A 20000-nucleotide genomic window follows, 5' to 3' on the forward strand; every position below is an offset into this window, starting at 1 on the left:
GTCCTGAAGGACGAGCTGACGACCAGCTTCATCAGAGACGTCTTATACAACTTCATTAACTCAGATTCAGACACTGACGAATCTCCTGATTTAAATCTCCTGATTAGAAGATTTAAATCAGAAGATTTAATTTCACATCTGCATTAATTCATGTTTTCATGTTGTTGACTTCATTCTTTCTCACTTCCAGTAAACACAACTTTTAAAACTAACTCGACGTTTGGAGGACGGAACATCACTCATGGAAGCTTCTTCAAAAAAAACACACACACACACACACACACAGGGTGTTTTGCTGCAGTTTGTCAGTGTCTCCTGGTGTCCCTTGGTGTCTCCTGGTGTCCCCTGGTGACTCGTGGTGTCTCCTGCTGTTTCCTGGTGTCTCCTGGTGTCTCCTGGTGTCCCCTGGTGTCTCCGGGTGTCCTCTGGTGTTTCCTGGTGTTTCCTGGTGTTTCCTGGTGTCTCCTGGTGTCTCCTGGTGTCCCCTGGTGTCTCCGGGTGTCCTCTGGTGTTTCCTGGTGTTTCCTGGTGTTCACTTTGTCTCTAATAATCAAGACTCTACATGTCAGACTGTTTCTAAAAGAGTTTGAAGCTTCAGGTCTGTAAAATGGTTCTGATCCAGAAGTGTCTTCAGCTGCAATACCAGCGAGTGCCACTAGAGGTCGGCTCCAAAAAGCCTCCGGCTCCATAGACTCCCATTCAACTTCTCTCATCAAATCCAAAGTGAATAAAATGTGTCCATCAGTTATCTCGGTGTTGTTAGCTAAAGTCACTCCTTCTTCTTAGTTTTCTGGAGGTCCATCTGAAAATAATCCCTCATTCATTAGAAAAGAAGATTCAAGAAGACCTGTTTTTGGGGGCGTGTCTGTTTGATTGACAGGCCTGCGGTGCAGTCAGGTTACAGCTATCGGTGGGCGGGACGCAGTATCGTCAGGTTTCCGATCAGATCATACGTGAGTTAAAAACCCATTAAATGAGATATGAGAGACGTTAAAGTTCTGATAGAAAACAGGAAAAGATCCAGAAATACAAAAAGCACTATCGACACGTTTCCTTCGTGTACATCCGTTAAACTTTAATGGTGAAGCAGAAAACAAAAAAAAATACCATAAAATAAATTAGAATAGAAAAATGCCACGAGCACATTTGATTTGTACAACAAAGCAATGCAACATACTGGAATCTGGATTTCCATATATACAGAATAAAAAATAGACTTTTTATTCTTTGTCCACTTCGTTCAGTGTCAGTATTTATGTTTTTTTGTCTTCATAAAAAAAACAAAATCTCAACAAATACAGTCACTTCTTTTATGCTTTTTACTTTTTTTTTTTTGCTTCTTTTTTTTTCTGCACTGACATTTTGTTTTGCGTCCACGTACACAGGAAGGACTCGCTTCGTCCCACAAAGTCCAGAATAAGAGGATCACCGCTCCTCTAAAAGAACAACAACATGACAACGAGAAAAGGAAATAAAACCGTGACTTCATCAAACAGGCGACCGATAGGCTGAAACTTTTGGTGAACAAATCGACAATACTGATAGAAACACGTACGACACAGGAACACCGACCAGCGCTGATTGGACCACGTTTGTTTTCTCCCAAAAAATAAAACTAAAAGACTGCGGATAATCTTTTTTTCAGTTTATGAAAATGAGTAAAGCATTGTGGGAAATGGAGTTCTTGTGCAGCGAGAGGAAACGAAAGCTGAAGAATTTAGTTCCAAAATACCCAAAAATGTATCTGAAATAAAAACTATAAATTAAACTTCAGTCATCGATAAAATGATTCTACATTTTTACAGACTTTTACTAAACTGAGTTTTTAAATATGTTTTTTTTCACAACGCGAATTGGGACATAAATTAATTTTGATTTTCTTCTCAGCATCAATTCCAACAAACAGATGAACAAACACGAGTCTTTGGTGTTCTAAGGAAAACTAAAACTAAAACTGGATCTTTCCCGATCGGACGGATGACAAAAACTTCAAAGGGCTTTTAAGGCTTTTTCTTAATTAATCATTTATATTAAAAGAATTTATCCACAATGCATTACAGATTATTAACAACACATTTTGAAAATTTAGGGTGGCGACATAGTTGTTTGTTGTCTCCACTGCAAAGATAATAATGTTCTTTGTTAAATGATGTTTTTTCTTTCTGGTGTCTGTTCAGGAAAGATTAGCCTCGTTTTAACGTCAAATTAATTAAGGAGATATCTGAAGGAAACTTTTACTTAAGTCTCAGATTAGCTTTTAAAAATGTTGTAATTTCTGGGTTTGTATTGTGTAATGCTAATGCTGTAAACATTCAACACAATATAAAGAAATAAAAGTTGTTTTAGCTCTTTGAGGCCAATTTGCTGTCGCCGAATATTTAAGCTAACACAACGTGAATCAGCCGGCGAACAGATCTCATTTTATTTCTGCGTTTTTAAATCGATCAGTCGACTCCAGAAAAGTTCCACGTAGAAACTTTTCTTCTTCTAAGTGCTTTTTTAAGTCCTGTTCGGACGGAGAGCGAGAACCCGATGGCTAAGGGTCTCGGATCAATTCTTATATTAAACTTTAAGCTCCTGTTTGATCTGTAGTTGCTAACTGACCGCCGACATGTGATCTGTACATTTATTTCAGCGTGCTCAGCTGCAGTTCCTCTAATGGCCACCAGCTGCCAGAAAACCACAACTGCATTGAAGTGAACGGGAAACTTGTGCAACTTTTCACCAGCGGAACAAATGAAACATCTTTTCTTCACGATGTTTAGCTCTTAGCGGAAGTTTTCACTTCCTAAAGGAATTTTAGTGGGATATTTTTCCAACATACTTTGTAAGCCGGGCCGCGGCTACGACTGAGAAGTATTTGCAGTATTTAGTTGATTGCTAAACAATAAACAAAAAGAGATGCAGTATCAACACTAAAATCTGATTTTATCCATGGAGCTTGGAGAAAGTGGTGAAACAACGTGCTGAAAACTGGACACTTCACTGACTACAGAAACATCATTTGCTAAAATCCTGCTGTGACACTGACACTCAGCTTGACTGACAGGTGACTCGGCCAATCACAGTTGGCCGTGGTGTCCACCTACGTTTGGGCCAAATCTTTATTTTGATGGCAGAGAGCGCCACCTTTAGGCTTCAGAGCGACTTACGTATGGCTACGCGTGGCTCTTTGTGGGGATCGAACCTGTGAACACCGGTAACCAGAGACCCTCCTGAACAGGAAGCTGCGGTCCGTCCTCTAAGAGTGTCCCCGCCGTAGGTCGCTAATCTGAACACGAGTGTCACTATAGTGCAAAAACATGAAAACGTTTGTAACATTTCTTAAAAAAAAAAAAAAAAAAAGACATAATAACACAAAATATTATTAACAACAATAACAATAATATTATTAATATACTTACTGACAATAATAATTATAACATCAACATGGCAACCATGGTAACATAAAGAAGTGTTTGGTTCCAGCAGCCGAGCCAACTTGTTTCTTTCAAGTATCTCTACACACACACACACACACACACACACACACACACACACACACACACACACACACACAACAACACATCACAAATGTGTACTTCCAAAAAATAATACAAAACAGTCTTCTTCTTTCTTCCTTGGACGATTTGAAAAAAGTAAACAAACAAACAAACAAGTCAAAGTAAAATACAATAAGATTGTAATACGTGAAACAAGTTGCATAGTTTTGAGATTTTTTAGTTCGTAGTTTTTCAGGCACCTCGTCTCTCGGCGGTCGGACCGGTCGAGTGGCGCCGAAACGTCTCAGCCACATAAATAAGCCTCGCTCCCTCCGTTTGTAACAAAAATATATTAGATATTCTTTTTTTCTATCTGTTTTCTTTTCTTTTTTTTTCTGAAAGTGCCGTCGAGACTCTCTGAGTTCTGCTGGACGAGTCCGGAGCCGAGAGCGACCCGGAGCGCCGGATGGATGGACGGAGGCCGAAGATTAAAGCGACACGATGACCGTAAAGTCGCCGGCTCGGCTTCCTCTCCTCCCTCCATCACCCCCCCCCCCACCCCTCTCCCTCCTCTGAGTTCAGAACCTCCTCCTCTCCGGTCCTCCACAGTCCGGTTTGTTCGGTCCAGTTGCGGTCGTGGTGTTTACGAGCAGCCGCACTCCTCCACGATCATGTTCTGGATGTCCTTCTTGATGATCTTCTGCTCCTCGTTGTAGTAGAGCATGGACATGGCCCGTAGCCGGGTGGGCACGCAGCACGAGCGCAGGTTCTGGAAGGGGCTGTAGCCCCTCATGCGGTAGTGGCTGATGACGGTGGAGTGGAAGGACAGCGTGGAGCCGGTGATGCTCGCCACGTGGGAGGGGCACTCGCCCTCGCAGTAGTTGGCGTGGTAACCGGGCGGCGCTATTATCCAGTCGTTCCAGCCGATGTCCTTGAAGTTGACGTAGAACTGTCGTTTGCAGCAGACCCGGACCTTCCCGTCGCACTCCAGCCCGCGCTTCCTGCGCCGCCGCGAGTCGCTGCCGTCGCCCTGCCGAACCACCGCCATGAGGAAGGGCCGATGGGACTGCTCTCGCTGGTTGCCGCGCTGCGTCGTCTCCGAGCCGCCCGACACCAGGACGAGCGTGGCGCCGGTGTCGGCGCAGAGGGGACAGGACGCCCGGAGGCTCAGCGTCACGCTCTCCGTGCTCTCCAGCAGCGCCTGCACCGCCGCCGACACCGGGAACGTGTGCCAGCCGCTGCGCCGAGTGTCCACCGTCTTCTCTGCCAGGAAGACGTCATCCTGCGGCGGAGATGGGCGTCCGTTGGGGAGGCGGCGCTGCTGGAAGAGGCGGATGGTGACTTTGGCTCGGCTGCGGTTGGTCTTCGCCAAACGGAGGAAGAGCCAGACGTTGGCCTGCTCCACCAGAGACAAGTCACCTCCTTCTTTGGAGAGCACGAAGTTCACCACACCTGGAGACTCACCTGAGACATGCAGGACACGGAGACAGAGTTAGACAGCTCACATCTATAACCACACATCTATAATCATAATCACATCTATAACAACATCTATAATCATAATCACATCTATAATCATAATCACATCTATAACAACATCTATAATCATAATCACATCTATAATCACATCTATAATCATAATCACATCTATAACAACATCTATAATCATAATCACATCTATAATCACATCTATAATCATAATCACATCTATAATCATAATCACATCTATAACAACATCTATAATTATAATCACATCTATAATCACATCTATAATCATAATCACATCTATAACCACATCTATAATCACATCTATAATCATAATCACATCTATAACCACATCTATAATCATAATCACATCTATAACCACACATCTATAATCATAATCACATCTACAATCATAATCACATCTATAACCACACATCTATAGTCATAATCACATCTATAACCACATCTATAATCATAATCACATATATAATCATAATCACATCTATAACCACATCTATAATCATAATCACATCTATAACCACACATCTATAATCATAATCACATCTATAGTCATAATCACATCTATAACCACATCTATAATCATAATTACATTTATAACCACATCTATAATCATAATCACATTTGTAACCACACATCTACAATCATAATCACATCTATAAGCACACATCTATAATCATAATCACATCTATAACCACACATCTATAATCATAATCACATATATAACCACACATCTATAATCATAATCACATCTATAACCACATCTATAATCATAATCACATCTATAACCACACATCTATAATCATAATCACATCTACAATCATAATCACATCTATAACCACACATCTATAGTCATAATCACATCTATAACCACATCTATAATCATAATCACATATATAATCATAATCACATCTATAACCACATCTATAATCATAATCACATCTATAACCACACATCTATAATCATAATCACATCTATAACCACATCTATAATCATAATCACATATATAATCATAATCACATCTATAACCACATCTATAATCATAATCACATCTATAACCACACATCTATAATCATAATCACATCTATAGTCATAATCACATCTATAACCACATCTATAATCATAATTACATTTATAACCACATCTATAATCATAATCACATTTGTAACCACACATCTACAATCATAATCACATCTATAAGCACACATCTATAATCATAATCACATCTATAACCACACATCTATAATCATAATCACATATATAACCACACATCTATAATCATAATCACATCTATAACCACATCTATAATCATAATCACATCTATAACCACACATCTATAATCATAATCACATCTACAATCATAATCACATCTATAACCACACATCTATAGTCATAATCACATCTATAACCACATCTATAATCATAATCACATATATAATCATAATCACATCTATAACCACATCTATAATCATAATCACATCTATAACCACACATCTATAATCATAATCACATCTATAACCACATCTATAGTCATAATCACATCTATAACCACATCTATAATCATAATTACATTTATAACCACATCTATAATCATAATCACATTTGTAACCACACATCTACAATCATAATCACATCTATAACCACACATCTATAATCATAATCACATCTATAACCACACATCTATAATCATAATCACATATATAACCACACATCTATAATCATAATCACATCTATAACCACATCTATAATCATAATCACATCTATAACCACATCTATAATCATAATCACATCTATAACCACACATCTATAATCATAATCACATCTATAACCACACATCTATAATCATAATCACATCTATAGTCATAATCACATCTATAACCACATCTATAATCAAAATCACATCTATAACCACATCTATAATCATAATCACATCTATAACCACACATCTATAATCATAATCACATCTATAGTCATAATCACATCTATAATCATAATCACATCTATAGTCATAATCACATCTATAACCACATCTATAATCATAATCACATTTATAGCCACACACCTATAGTCATAATCACATCTATAACTACACATCTATAATCATAATCACATCTATAACCGCACATCTATAATCATAATCACATCTATAATCATAATCACATCTATAACCACACATCTATAATCATAATCACATCTATAACCACACATCTATAATCATAATTACATCTATAACCACATCTATAATCATAATCACATCTATAACCACACATCTATAATCATAATCACATCTATAACCACACATCTATAGTCATAATCACATCTATAACCATACATCTATAGTCATAATCACATCGACAACCACATCTATAATCATAATCACATCTATAACCACATCTATGATCATAATCACATCTATAATAACCACATCTAAAGTGCAGAAGAACTGCTCTCTGATTGGTTAGCTAAATAGTTTTACATCAACAAACCCTTTAATGATGTCATCAAGGTTTAGTTAGTTTTAGGGAAACATTGGCTTCAGCTAAGTGCTTTAATAACATTGGAGGACTTTGTGTGTGTGAGTGAGTGAGTGAGTGTGTGTGTGTGTGTGTGTGTGTGTGTGTGTGTGTGTGTGTGTGTGTGTGTGTGTGTGTGTGTGTGTGTGTGTGTGTGAGTGTGTGTGTGTGTGTCAAAGTCTGCTGAAGTGAAGTTAATTCAGTCTAAAACACAAACACACCATGTGGATGTGTGAGCCACATCTGAGCTACAGAATCATCCACACACACACACACACACACACACACACAGCTGATTGGACTCTTCCTGCTGACTCGGCAGCAGTGGTTGGAGGTTTTGGAGTCATGCAGCCGTTTAAAGCAGCTAATGGTTCCCACCAGGATCTGTTGTCATTATCGCGGCCCAGAACGACTGAATTTACGGCAGTGTGTCTGAAAACTGAACAAACTGGAAACCTTTTTCCTCTGCTGCCTCGCCGTGAGTGATGGGAAACTTTACGAGCTGCTGTGAGAGGTAAGTAAAATATTTGAGTTTGAACACGGCTGCGTGTTGGGACTTTCTGGCCCTGAATTCAGCCTCTCAGGCAGCTCTTCGTCTCAGTAAACTGAATCAAGTAAAAGGCTCGTTGAGTGACATGTAGTTTCTCTTCATTTACAATCTCACTATAATGCAGATGTTTGTTTGTCTTTTGCGTATCTCGACAACCGTTCGTCACACCGGCTTCAACCTCGTTGGGCGAGTTGTGGTGGCGCTGGTGAATTTGGTGCGATTTGGACACGTGACATGTTTAATATCAATAAAGTTTGATAAGCAGGCAGGCGGCACTCTGTGCAGCAGTGTGGGCGGAGTCACAGTGTGTCACAACAACATGATTTGAAAGAGTCAAGTTGAGACTCTTTGGTCTGAACTGATGTTAAATTATCCCCCAAAGCAGCTGCAGAATCAGCTTCATTCAACTGACATAAATCAAACAACTGAAACTGGTTGCAGAAACGTTTGTGAGCAAATCTGCAGCTTGAAATGAAAACAACTTCCTACTTTCCTCCGTTTATGACGCGCTGCTTCCAAATCACTTTTGTAAAACTTCCTCGGAATTAAAAGTGAGTGCTCGGTATTAAAGTACAGGAAGGTCCGACAGGAAGTGTCCTCCGATGTAGATCAATGACAGTCGGTAAAATGTCTCATTGGTGTGTTTGATTTCAGCTGGAGAGACTCAGTCTGATGGAAACACAGCAGGAGGAAACCAAGGAATCACCTTTAAATCAGATTCATGAGCTGCTCTCTGACGGCTCTTCTGATTGGACAAAAACTTTGAAGCTCTCACAAACACTGCAGCTGAACACATTTCAGACGCACACTCATATCCAGACCTGTAGTTGATATTTCCTAGAAGCCTCTGGGCCAGGCAGCAGGCTGATCACTAGCTCAGAGACCCGGTTACCCTCCACCGCCGTTACGACACCCTTCCATCACCTTGCATCACCTTGCATCACCTTCCATCACCTTCCATCAGCTTCCATTACCTTCCATCAGCTTCCATCACCTTCCATTACCTTCCATCAGCTTCCATCAGCTTCCATCAGCTTCCATCACCTTCCATCACCTTCCATCAGCTTCCATCAGCTTCCATCACCTTCCATTACCTTCCATCACCTTCCATCACCTTTCATCACCTTCCATCAGCTTCCATTACCTTCCATCAGCTTCCATCAGCTTCCTTCAGCTTCCATCACCTTCCATTACCTTCCATCACCTTCCATCAGCTTCCATCACCTTCCATCAGCTTCTATTACCTTCCATTACCTTCCATCACCTTCCATCACCTTCTATTACCTTCCATCACCTTCCATTACCTTCCATCACCTTCCATCACCTTCCATTACCTTCCATTACCTTCCATCACCTTCTATTACCTTCCATTACCTTCCATCACCTTCCATCAGCTTCCATCACCTTCCATCAGCTTCTATTACCTTCCATTACCTTCCATCACCTTCCATCAGCTTCCATCACCTTCCATCAGCTTCCATTACCTTCCATCACCTTCCATCACCTTCCATTACCTTCCATCACCTTCCATTACCTTCCATCACCTTTCCTCACCTTCCATCAGCTTCCATCACCTTCTATTACCTTCCATTACCTTCCATCACCTTCCATCACCTTCCACTACCTTCCATCACCTTCCATCAGCTTCCATCACCTTCTATTACCTTCCATCACCTTCCATTACCTTCCATCACCTTCCATCACCTTCCATTACCTTCCATTACCTTCCATCACCTTCTATTACCTTCCATTACCTTCCATCACCTTCCATCAGCTTCCATCACCTTCCATCAGCTTCTATTACCTTCCATTACCTTCCATCACCTTCCATCAGCTTCCATCACCTTCCATCAGCTTCCATTACCTTCCATCACCTTCCATTACCTTCCATCACCTTCCATCACCTTCCATTACCTTCCATCACCTTCCATTACCTTCCATCACCTTTCCTCACCTTCCATCAGCTTCCATTACCTTCCATCAGCTTCCATCAGCTACCATCAGCTTCCATCACCTTCCATCACCTTCCATCAGCTTCCATCACATTCCATCACCTTCCATCACCTTCCATTACCTTCCATCACCTTCCATCACCTTCCATCACCTTCCATCACCTTTCATCACCTTCCATCAGCTTCCATTACCTTCCATCAGCTTCCATCAGCTTCCTTCAGCTTCCATCACCTTCCATTACCTTCCATCACCTTCCATCAGCTTCCATCACCTTCCATCAGCTTCTGTTACCTTCCATTACCTTCCATCACCTTCCATCAGCTTCCATCACCTTCCATCAGCTTCTATTACCTTCCATTACCTTCCATCACCTTCCATCACCTTCCATCAGCTTCTATTACCTTCCATTACCGTCCATCAGCTTCCATCACCTTCCATCAGCTTCTATTACCTTCCATTACCTTCCATTACCTTCCATCACCTTCCATCAGCTTCTATTACCTTCCATTACCTTCCATCAGCTTCCATCAGCTTCTATTACCTTCCATCACCTTCCATCAGCTTATATTACCTTCCATCACCTTCCATCAGCTTCCATCAGCTTCTATTACCTTCCATCACCTTCCATCAGCTTCTATTACCTTCCATTACCTTCCATCAGCTTCCATCAGCTTCTATTACCTTCCATTACCTTCCATCACTTTCCATCAGCTTCCATCACCGTCCATCAGCTTCCATCACCTTCCATTACCTTCCATCACCTTCCATTACCTTCCATCACCTTTCATCACCTTCCATCAGCTTCCATTACCTTCCATCAGCTTCCATCAGCTACCATCAGCTTCCATCACCTTCCATCACCTTCCATCAGCTTCCATCACATTCCATCACCTTCCATTACCTTCCATTACCTTCCATCACCTTCTATTACCTTCCACTACCTTCCATCACCTTCCATCAGCTTCCATCACCTTCTATTACCTTCCATCACCTTCCATTACCTTCCATCACCTTCCATCACCTTCCATTACCTTCCATTACCTTCCATCACCTTCTATTACCTTCCATTACCTTCCATCACCTTCCATCAGCTTCCATCACCTTCCATCAGCTTCTATTACCTTCCATTACCTTCCATCACCTTCCATCAGCTTCCATCACCTTCCATCAGCTTCCATTACCTTCCATCACCTTCCATCACCTTTCATCACCTTCCATCAGCTTCCATTACCTTCCATCACCTTCCATTACCTTCCATCACCTTCCATCACCTTCCATTACCTTCCATCACCTTTCATCACCTTCCATCAGCTTCCATTACCTTCCATCAGCTTCCATCAGCTACCATCAGCTTCCATCACCTTCCATCAGCTTCCATCACCTTCCATCACCTTCCATTACCTTCCATCACCTTCCATCAGCTTCCATCAGCTTCCTTCAGCTTCCATCACCTTCCATTACCTTCCATCACCTTCCATCAGCTTCCATCACCTTCCATCAGCTTCTATTACCTTCCATTACCTTCCATCACCTTCCATCACCTTCCATCAGCTTCCATCAGCTTCCATTACCTTCCATCACCTTCCATCACCTTCCATCAGCTTCTATTACCTTCCATCACCTTCCATCAGCTTCCATCACCTTCCATCAGCTTCTATTACCTTCCATCACCTTCCATCAGCTTCTATTACCTTCCATTACCTTCCATCAGCTTCCATCACCTTCCATCAGCTTCTATTACCTTCCATTACCTTCCATCACCTTCCATCAGCTTCTATTACCTTCCATTACCTTCCATCAGCTTCTATTACCTTCCATCACCTTCCATCAGCTTCTATTACCTTCCATCACCTTCCATCAGCTTCCATCAGCTTCTATTACCTTCCATCACCTTCCATCAGCTTCTATTACCTTCCATCAGCTTCCATCAGCTTCTATTACCTTCCATCACCTTCCATCAGCTTCCATCACCTTCCATCAGCTTCTATTACCTTCCATTACCTTCCATCACCTTCCATCAGCTTCCATCAGCTTCTATTACCTTCCATCACCTTCCATCAGCTTCTATTACCTTCCATTACCTTCCATCAGCTTCCATCAGCTTCTATTACCTTCCATTACCTTCCATCACCTTCCATCAGCTTCCATCACCTTCCATCAGCTTCTATTACCTTCCATTACCTTCCATCACCTTCCATCAGCTTCTATTACCTTCCATTACCTTCCATCAGCTTCCATCAGCTTCTATTACCTTCCATCAGCTTCTATTACCTTCCATTACCTTCCATCACCTTCCATCAGCTTCTATTACCTTCCATTACCTTCCATCACCTTCCATCAGCTTCTATTCTCTTCTATTACCTTCCATCACCTTCCATCAGCTTCTATTACCTTCCATTACCTTCCATCACCTTCCATCAGCTTCTATTACCTTCCATTACCTTCCATTACCTTCCATCACCTTCCATCAGCTTCTATTACCTTCCATTACCTTCCATCAGCTTCCTCTCTCGCAGCAACGTCTCACGCTCGTGGGCGTCCAGAAAATCAAAGTCACGATTTGAGAGTTTATGAATGTCAGAGTGTGTGTGTGTGTGTGTGTCTGTGTGTGCGTGCGTGCGTGTGTGTGTGTGTGTGTGTGGAGGCGGCCAGCACTTTAGTGGGTCCAGTAACACGGCTCAAGCGACAATTCGGAGGCGATTATCTCACTTACATCATCATCACTTCAGGAAGATTGAAAAATAAAAGCTCTGTTCATTCATCGTTTCTCAGAATAGAGCCGGTGGTGTCGAGAGAAGAAGAGGCGTCTTTGTTTGAACTTTTAAAACAAAGACACGGATCCTATTAAAGAAGCAATCTGTCGCTGTGACGCCGTGAACGTGGAGGCTGCTGATACTCAGAGACCAACCAACGTCCAGAATCTGCTCAACACACACCTTCCTGCAGATTCATCCACCGCCCAAAACAGTCCCCGGAACAACAAACACGTCCTTTTCTAGCTGCTCTGAGAAACGACGAAACAAAAGGAAGCTGAGGAAAGTGTCGACCGGAGCTGCTGATTCCTCAACGTCAACTCTGACGTCCAGTTTTCTCGACAACTCCAGAGACCGTTTGAAAAACTGGAAAATGTTTACTTTGATAAACAGGTTGAACTAACGAGAGAGAAGTCCTGCAGTCAGAACCTCGCCAAAGTAAAAGCATGGAAGTATTATCAGCAAAATCTCCTTCAACTATGAAAATAAAAGTAAACTGTGCCTGTCAGTGTTTTGATTTCATGTCTGATGTTTTTCGATTAAAGTACATTTTTACTGCTACAGTTTCAGTGCTTCATGTTTAATCTACAGTCTTTAAGATCCTCATTTGTTTCTCTTCTTTAAGAACCATGAATATCTCTCAAATGTCAACAAGTTCAGAAAAACATTTCCCAGTGAATCCAAGTGACTTCATTGGAAATTTCCGGCTGACATAAAGTGAATCCTTCGTTTTCAGCAGTGTAAAAACACACTCCAGTAAAATTGAAGGAAAAATGAATCGACTTTGGCAGAAGAACATCTTTTCTTTTTTTGGGGTATTTTCTCCTGAATCACTTGATTGGAAACAATCTGCCACGTGATCACATGACCCTCCTTCACTGAAGCTGCTCCAGATGCAGATTCCAGCCGCTGTTCCTGTTAAATCAGGAATCTCAGGAATGTTTCTCCGGAAAAGCACCAACAGAAGAGACAGAAAGTGTCCACGCAGAGCGGGAAGATGGACCGGTGGCGTCAGGTGGATCAGCAGAGCAGGTGAGACAGGAAGTTCCAGCAGCTCGTTCACACGGCGAGAGGACAAGCATGTTTCCTGGAGACAATCGGACCGCTGAAGGTCTTCAGCTCGTCTCTCTGGATCGTCCTCCGTCCACACAACACCGACCTTCACAAGCTGACGGCTCAACAACTCATAAAACCTGATTTCCTGCCCAGCAGAGCCGCCAGGGACCCATGTGTGTGTGTGTGTGTGTGTGTGTGTGTGTGTGTGTGTGTGTGTGTGTGTGTGTGTGTGTGTAAGTTTCCAACACACACACACACAGTTCCGCAGGAAACAACAGCTCTGTTTTCCTGTTCCTTTACGTCTGAGTGACGACCAGGTCGACTCACAGAGACACGAGATCTCTTTCTTTCTGAACACATCGGAGGAAAGTTGTTTGTTTCTGACCTTTAAAAAGGCATCTGAAGGTCGTAGAGTCGTTAACTGTTCGCTAACTGGAGTTTAGCTGGTTTGGGGTGATTTGAGTTGTTTGTTAGCAGGTTGACAAACTGTCAGGTCTACTGGGACCTTCTGAGGCGTCTGAGGGGAAACATTCACTGTCAACCACCTGACCTGGGGCGCCATGGCAACGGGCTTCTCCAACTATGACACTGAATCTGACACATGCTCTGCGGTGAGTTGCGTTATTAAAACGGTCAAATCCAGACTGAACAGAAGCTCACGTCCATGTTCAACCTTCCAAAAACCGACCGACCGTCTCGTTCTTCCAGAGAACATTGAATACATCAATCATCTGAGCTTCACGTCTGACCCGAGTCAAACATCATCATCATCGTCCTCCTCCTCCTCTTCCTTCTCCTCCTCCTCCTCTTCCTCCTCCTTGGCAGCAGCCTCCAGACCTTCCTCCCCTCTGGACCATATTATGACTTCCTTTTGATGAAGCAGCTCACAAAGCTAAACAAGAGGAGCTGCCAACATGCAACACACTGCTCACTGCATCGTTGAAAGGACTGCTGATGGATCTGATTAAACCTCTCACACTCACACACACACACACACACACACACTCACACACACACACACACACACACACACACACACACACACACACACACACACAGACACAGACACACACACACACACACACACACACTCTCTCTCACAGACACACACACACACACACACACACACAGACAGACAGACAGACACACACACACACACACACTCACACACAGACACACACACACTCACACACACTCTCTCACAGACACACACACACACACAGACACCACATACAGACACACACACACACACACACTCACACACACACACACACAGACAGACAGACAGACACACACACACACACACACTCACACACACACACACACACACACAGACACACTCACACAGACAGACACACACACACACACACACACAGACATACAGACAGACACACACTCTCTCACAGACACACACACACACACACACACACACAGACACCACATACACACACACACACACAGACACACACACACACACTCACACACACACTCACACACAGACACACACACTCACACACACTCTCACAGACACACTCTCACACACACACTGTGTGTTTGGACAGATGGATACTCTGTGTGTGTGTGTGTGTGTGTGTGTGTGTGTGTGTGTGTGTGTGTGTGTGTGTGTGTGTCTGTCTGTATGTCTGTGTGTGTGTGTGTGTGTGTGTGTGTGTGTGTGTGTGTGTGTGTGTGTGTGTGTGTGTGTTTTTAAGCTGTTTGAGTAAATGTTTGTTTGTCCATGTAAGTGTGTGTTGTCATGTTCAGAGCATTTTCTTCTTCTTCTTCTGCTGCTCTGTATGTTCAAAGAGGAGGACATGAAAAGGACGAGCAGCTTCTGTTGGATTCTCAGTTTGTGCAGCTGTTTCTCGTCCCTCCTCCTCCTCTTCCTCCTCCTCTCAGTCCACCACTACTTTTATCTTTGAAGGGAATGAATGAGTGCGAGGTGATGAGGAAGAGGAGATGTTTCACAGGGAGCTGAAGGTGCAGATGTGAAGGATCAGTGTCGTTGGACTTCCTGTCTGCCTGACGGTGACTTTAATCTGTCAGCTTCACATTAAAGAGATCCGAGTGTTTCCATCTCTCTGAAGTCAGTTTCATTATTAACTCTGTGGAGGATCAGCCGAGTGGGAACAGTTCATCCTGAGGGGAACATGAACGTCACACTGACTTCACCTCGCTGCTCCGCTGCCACGACGCAGATAATCATGTTTCTCTTGGGCTCCTCCCCTCATGTTTCCCAGCATGCACTCTTCCTCCGTAACTTTTGAGAATAAAGCAAATTAAATAAGCGTGAAGGGATTGGTGGAAACAAAAACATGCAGTTTTGGAACATTTCAGTAAAAACAAAATAAGAGAAGACACGTGAAAACTTCGTCAGCTGGAAGTAGGAGGTAAAGCTTCTGGGAATATGGGAAAAGTTGTGGCACATGTTTGCCAGGACTCTGATACGAGGAGTTAAACCCACCAGCAGAGTCGCTGGTACTGGTCGGACCACCGGTTCATCCTCTGGACACCCTGAACTGACCACAATAAGTATCATTATATTATATATTTTATTATTATACATCCATGTAACAGTCACGGAGATAAAACATGAAATACTGATTCATCCTCTGAGGATCACGAATTCTCGGAGCAGTGTTGACGGAAATGTCCAAACTCCCAGACTACATTTCCCAGAATCCTTCAGCTTGAATTTAAAACAACATCATCAAAATTTCTTGTTCTGGGTCACGTATTCCTAAAAACCTGTGCTCACTCCTGATGCGGATCAATCCGCCACTGAAAGTAGTCCCACACATTTCCTCCGGTTTGCTAAAAAAAACACAGCGAGCAGCTGTTTTTAAAGATGAACATCCTCGGTCTGTTTGAAAGGATCTTCTGTCCTCTCAGTTTACAGCTCAGTTCTCAGCTTGGATTCGCTCCAAGATTAAACATCTTTATTTGAACTTTGAAGCTACTTAGAGAAACTTAAAAACGAATCAGACAAAATGTGTGCATAAAGATATATAATAATATAAAGTAGTGAACAGAGGGCATTAAAACATCTGCCTCAAATGTTCCTGCATGAACCAGCTACTGAATAAACCCCTGAAGCTCCCTGATAACGCTCATCTGGACTTCATCACTAAATGAAGGCCTTTTTTTTTTTTTACAGGATAAACTGTTTTGGTTCAGAGGGAAACTTTGGCTCACGTGACTCCTGGAAACTCCTGAACAGTCGTCCTGCGCCTTTAAGAGCCTCAGATGAAAGTGTTTAAGTGATGACGTAAACAGACTGACTGCGTTAACGGAGTTACGGTGAAACCGTGTGCGGGGCACAGAAACCCTCAGCGTCGACTGTCAGGCTGAAATCTGAATGTCACCCCACTCGGCCTTATTGGCACCACATGTGAGCCGGTCGCGTTCGTAAACACTCGGTGAGCCGCTCCGAACGCCAAACTTAATCTGTGTAACGCTGTCAAGCTGCCGGCAAACAAAGACGGCGAGGAGCCTTTAAAGCAGCTCCACCGTCTGACCAGAACAATGTCCTCAATACCAAACTCACTCAGCGCCAACTGGAGGAGACAAAAACCTTGTCGGTCTGTTGGAAGTTCTGTTGGCTGTTCTGTTGAATGTTCTGTTGGTTGTTCTGTTGTTTGTTGTGTTGGCTGTTCTGTTGGTTGTTGTGTTGGCTGTTCTGTTGGTTGTTCTATTGGTTGTTCTGTTGGTTGTTCTATTGGTTGTTCTGTTGGTTGTTCTATTGGTTGTTCTATTGGTTGTTCTGTTGGTTGTTCTATTGGTTGTTCTGTTAGTTGTTCTGTTGAATGTTCTGTTGAATGTTCTGTTGAATGTTCTGTTGGTTGTTTTGTGTTGGTTGTTGTGTTGGCTGTTGTGTTGGTTGTTCTGTTGGCTGTTCTGCTGAATGTTGTGTTGGTTGTTGTGTTGGCTGTTCTGTTGGTTGTTCTATTGGTTGTTCTGTTGGTTGTTCTATTGGTTGTTCTATTGGTTGTTCTGTTGATTGTTCTGTTGAATGTTCTGTTGAATGTTCTGTTGAATGTTCTGTTGGTTGTTCTGTTGATTGTTCTGTTGAATGTTCTGTTGAATGTTGTGTTGGTTGTTGTGTTGGCTGTTGTGTTGGTTGTTCCGTTGGTTGTTCTGTTGGCTGTTCTGCTGAATGTTGTGTTGGTTGTTGTGTTGGTTGTTGTGTTGGCTGTTGTGTTGGTTGTTCCGTTGGTTGTTCTGTTGGCTGTTCTGCTGAATGTTGTGTTGGTTGTTCTGTTAGTTGTTCTATTGTTTGTTCTGTTGATTGTTCTGTTGAATGTTCTGTTGGTTGTTGTGGTGGTGGTTGTGTTGGCTGTTGTGTTGGTTGTTCCGTTGGTTGTTCTGTTGGCTGTTCTGCTGAATGTTGTGTTGGTTGTTCTGTTGGTTGTTCTGTTGAATGTTCTGTTGATTGTTCTGTTGATTGTTCTGTTGAATGTTCTGTTGAATGTTGTGTTGGTTGTTGTGTTGGTTGTTGTGTTGGTTGTTCTGTTGGCTGTTCTGCTGAATGTTGTGTTGGTTGTTGTGTTGGCTGTTCTGTTGGTTGTTCTATTGGTTGTTCTGTTGGTTGTTCTGTTAGTTGTTCTATTGTTTGTTCTGTTGATTGTTCTGTTGAATGTTCTGTTGGTTGTTGTGGTGGTGGTTGTGTTGGCTGTTGTGTTGGTTGTTCCGTTGGTTGTTCTGTTGGCTGTTCTGCTGAATGTTGTGTTGGTTGTTGTGTTGGCTGTTCTGTTGGTTGTTCTATTGGTTGTTCTGTTGGTTGTTCTGTTAGTTGTTCTATTGTTTGTTCTGTTGATTGTTCTGTTGAATGTTCTGTTGGTTGTTCTGTTGAATGTTCTGTTGGTTGTTCTGTTGGTTGTTCTGTTGAATGTTCTGTTGATTGTTCTGTTGAATGTTCTGTTGAATGTTGTGTTGGTTGTTGTGTTGGTTGTTGTGTTGGCTGTTGTGTTGGTTGTTCTGTTGGTTGTTCTGTTAGTTGTTCTATTGTTTGTTCTGTTGATTATTCTGTTGAATGTTCTGTTGGTTGTTCTGTTGGTTGTTCTGTTGAATGTTCTGTTGGTTGTTCTGTTGATTGTTCTGTTGGTTGTTCTGTTGGTTGTTCTGTTGAATGTTCTGTTGATTGTTCTGTTGAATGTTGTGTTGGTTGTTGTGTTGATTGTTGTTTTGGTTGTTGTGGTGGTTGTTCTATTGGTTGTTGTGTTGGTTGTTCTATTGGTTGTTGTGCTGGTTGTTGTGTTGGTTGCTGTGTTGGTTGTTGTGTTGGTTGTTGTGTTGGTTGTTGTGTTGGTTGTTCTATTGGTTGTTGTGTTGGTTGTTCTATTGGTTGTTGTGGTGGTTGTTGTGGTGGTGGTTGTTGTGTTGGTTGTTGTGTTAGTTGTTGTGTTGGTTGTTGTGATAGTTGTTGTGTTGGTTGTTGTGTTGGTTGTTCTATTGGTTGTTGTGTTGGTTGTTCTGTTGGTTGTTCTATTGGTTGTTGTGTTGTTTGTTCTATTGGTTGTTGTGTTGGTTGTTGTGTTGGTTGTTGTGTTGGTTGTTGTGTTGGTTGTTGTGCTGGTTGTTGTGCTGGTTGTTGTGCTGGTTGTTGTGTTGGTTGTTGTGCTGGTTGTTGTGTTGGTTGTTGTGTTGGTTGTTGTGCTGGTTTTTCTATTGGTTGTTGTGTTGGTTGTTCTATTGGTTGTTGTGCTGGTTGTTGTGTTGGTTGTTGTGTTGGTTGTTGTGTTGGTTGTTGTGTTGGTTGTTCTATTGGTTGTTGTGGTGTTGGTTGTTGTGTTAGTTGTTGTGTTGGTTGTTGTGATAGTTGTTGTGTTGGTTGTTGTGTTGGTTGTTCTATTGGTTGTTGTGTTGGTTGTTCTGTTGGTTGTTCTATTGGTTGTTGTGTTGTTTGTTCTATTGGTTGTTGTGTTGGTTGTTGTGTTGGTTGTTCTATTGGTTGTTCTATTGGTTGTTGTGTTGGTTGTTGTGTTGGTTGTTGTTCTGGTTGTTGTGCTGGTTGTTGTGTTGGTTGTTGTGCTGGTTGTTGTGTTGGTTGTTGTGCTGGTTGTTGTGTTGGTTGTTGTGTTGGTTGTTGTGTTGGTTGTTGTGCTGGTTGTTGTATTGGTTGTTGTATTGGTTGTTGTGTTGGTTGTTGTGCTGGTTTTTGTGTTGGTTGTTGTGCTGGTTGTTGTGTTGG

The 20000-nt window shown here is 42.4% G+C and overlaps 1 protein-coding gene and 1 long non-coding RNA gene across 3 annotated transcripts in view; both read right to left on the reverse strand.

Moving 5' to 3' along the window:
- Positions 1-1049: 1049 nt before the first annotated feature.
- LOC138215456 (uncharacterized) lies at positions 1050-4030 on the reverse strand. Its single transcript, XR_011179729.1, has 2 exons — positions 3405-4030; positions 1050-3287 (listed from the first exon to the last, which is right to left on the reverse strand). It is a non-coding gene; the product is annotated as an uncharacterized lncRNA (long non-coding RNA).
- A 23-nt stretch (positions 4031-4053) lies between these two features.
- inhbaa (inhibin subunit beta Aa) overlaps positions 4054-20000 on the reverse strand; it is a 52172-nt gene continuing 36225 nt past the window's right edge. For both annotated transcript variants that reach the window (XM_069177606.1, XM_069177605.1), the window contains exon 7: positions 4054-4946. In XM_069177606.1, coding sequence (XP_069033707.1) covers positions 4126-4946 — 821 coding nt within the window. In that variant the 3' untranslated portion in view covers positions 4054-4125. The remainder of the gene's footprint in view (positions 4947-20000) is intronic.

Source organism: Embiotoca jacksoni, unplaced genomic scaffold (genome assembly GCF_022577435.1).
Source record: "Embiotoca jacksoni isolate LCO1_2020_lvr unplaced genomic scaffold, fEmbJac1.0.p SCAF_75, whole genome shotgun sequence".
Taxonomy (NCBI): domain Eukaryota; kingdom Metazoa; phylum Chordata; class Actinopteri; family Embiotocidae; genus Embiotoca; species Embiotoca jacksoni.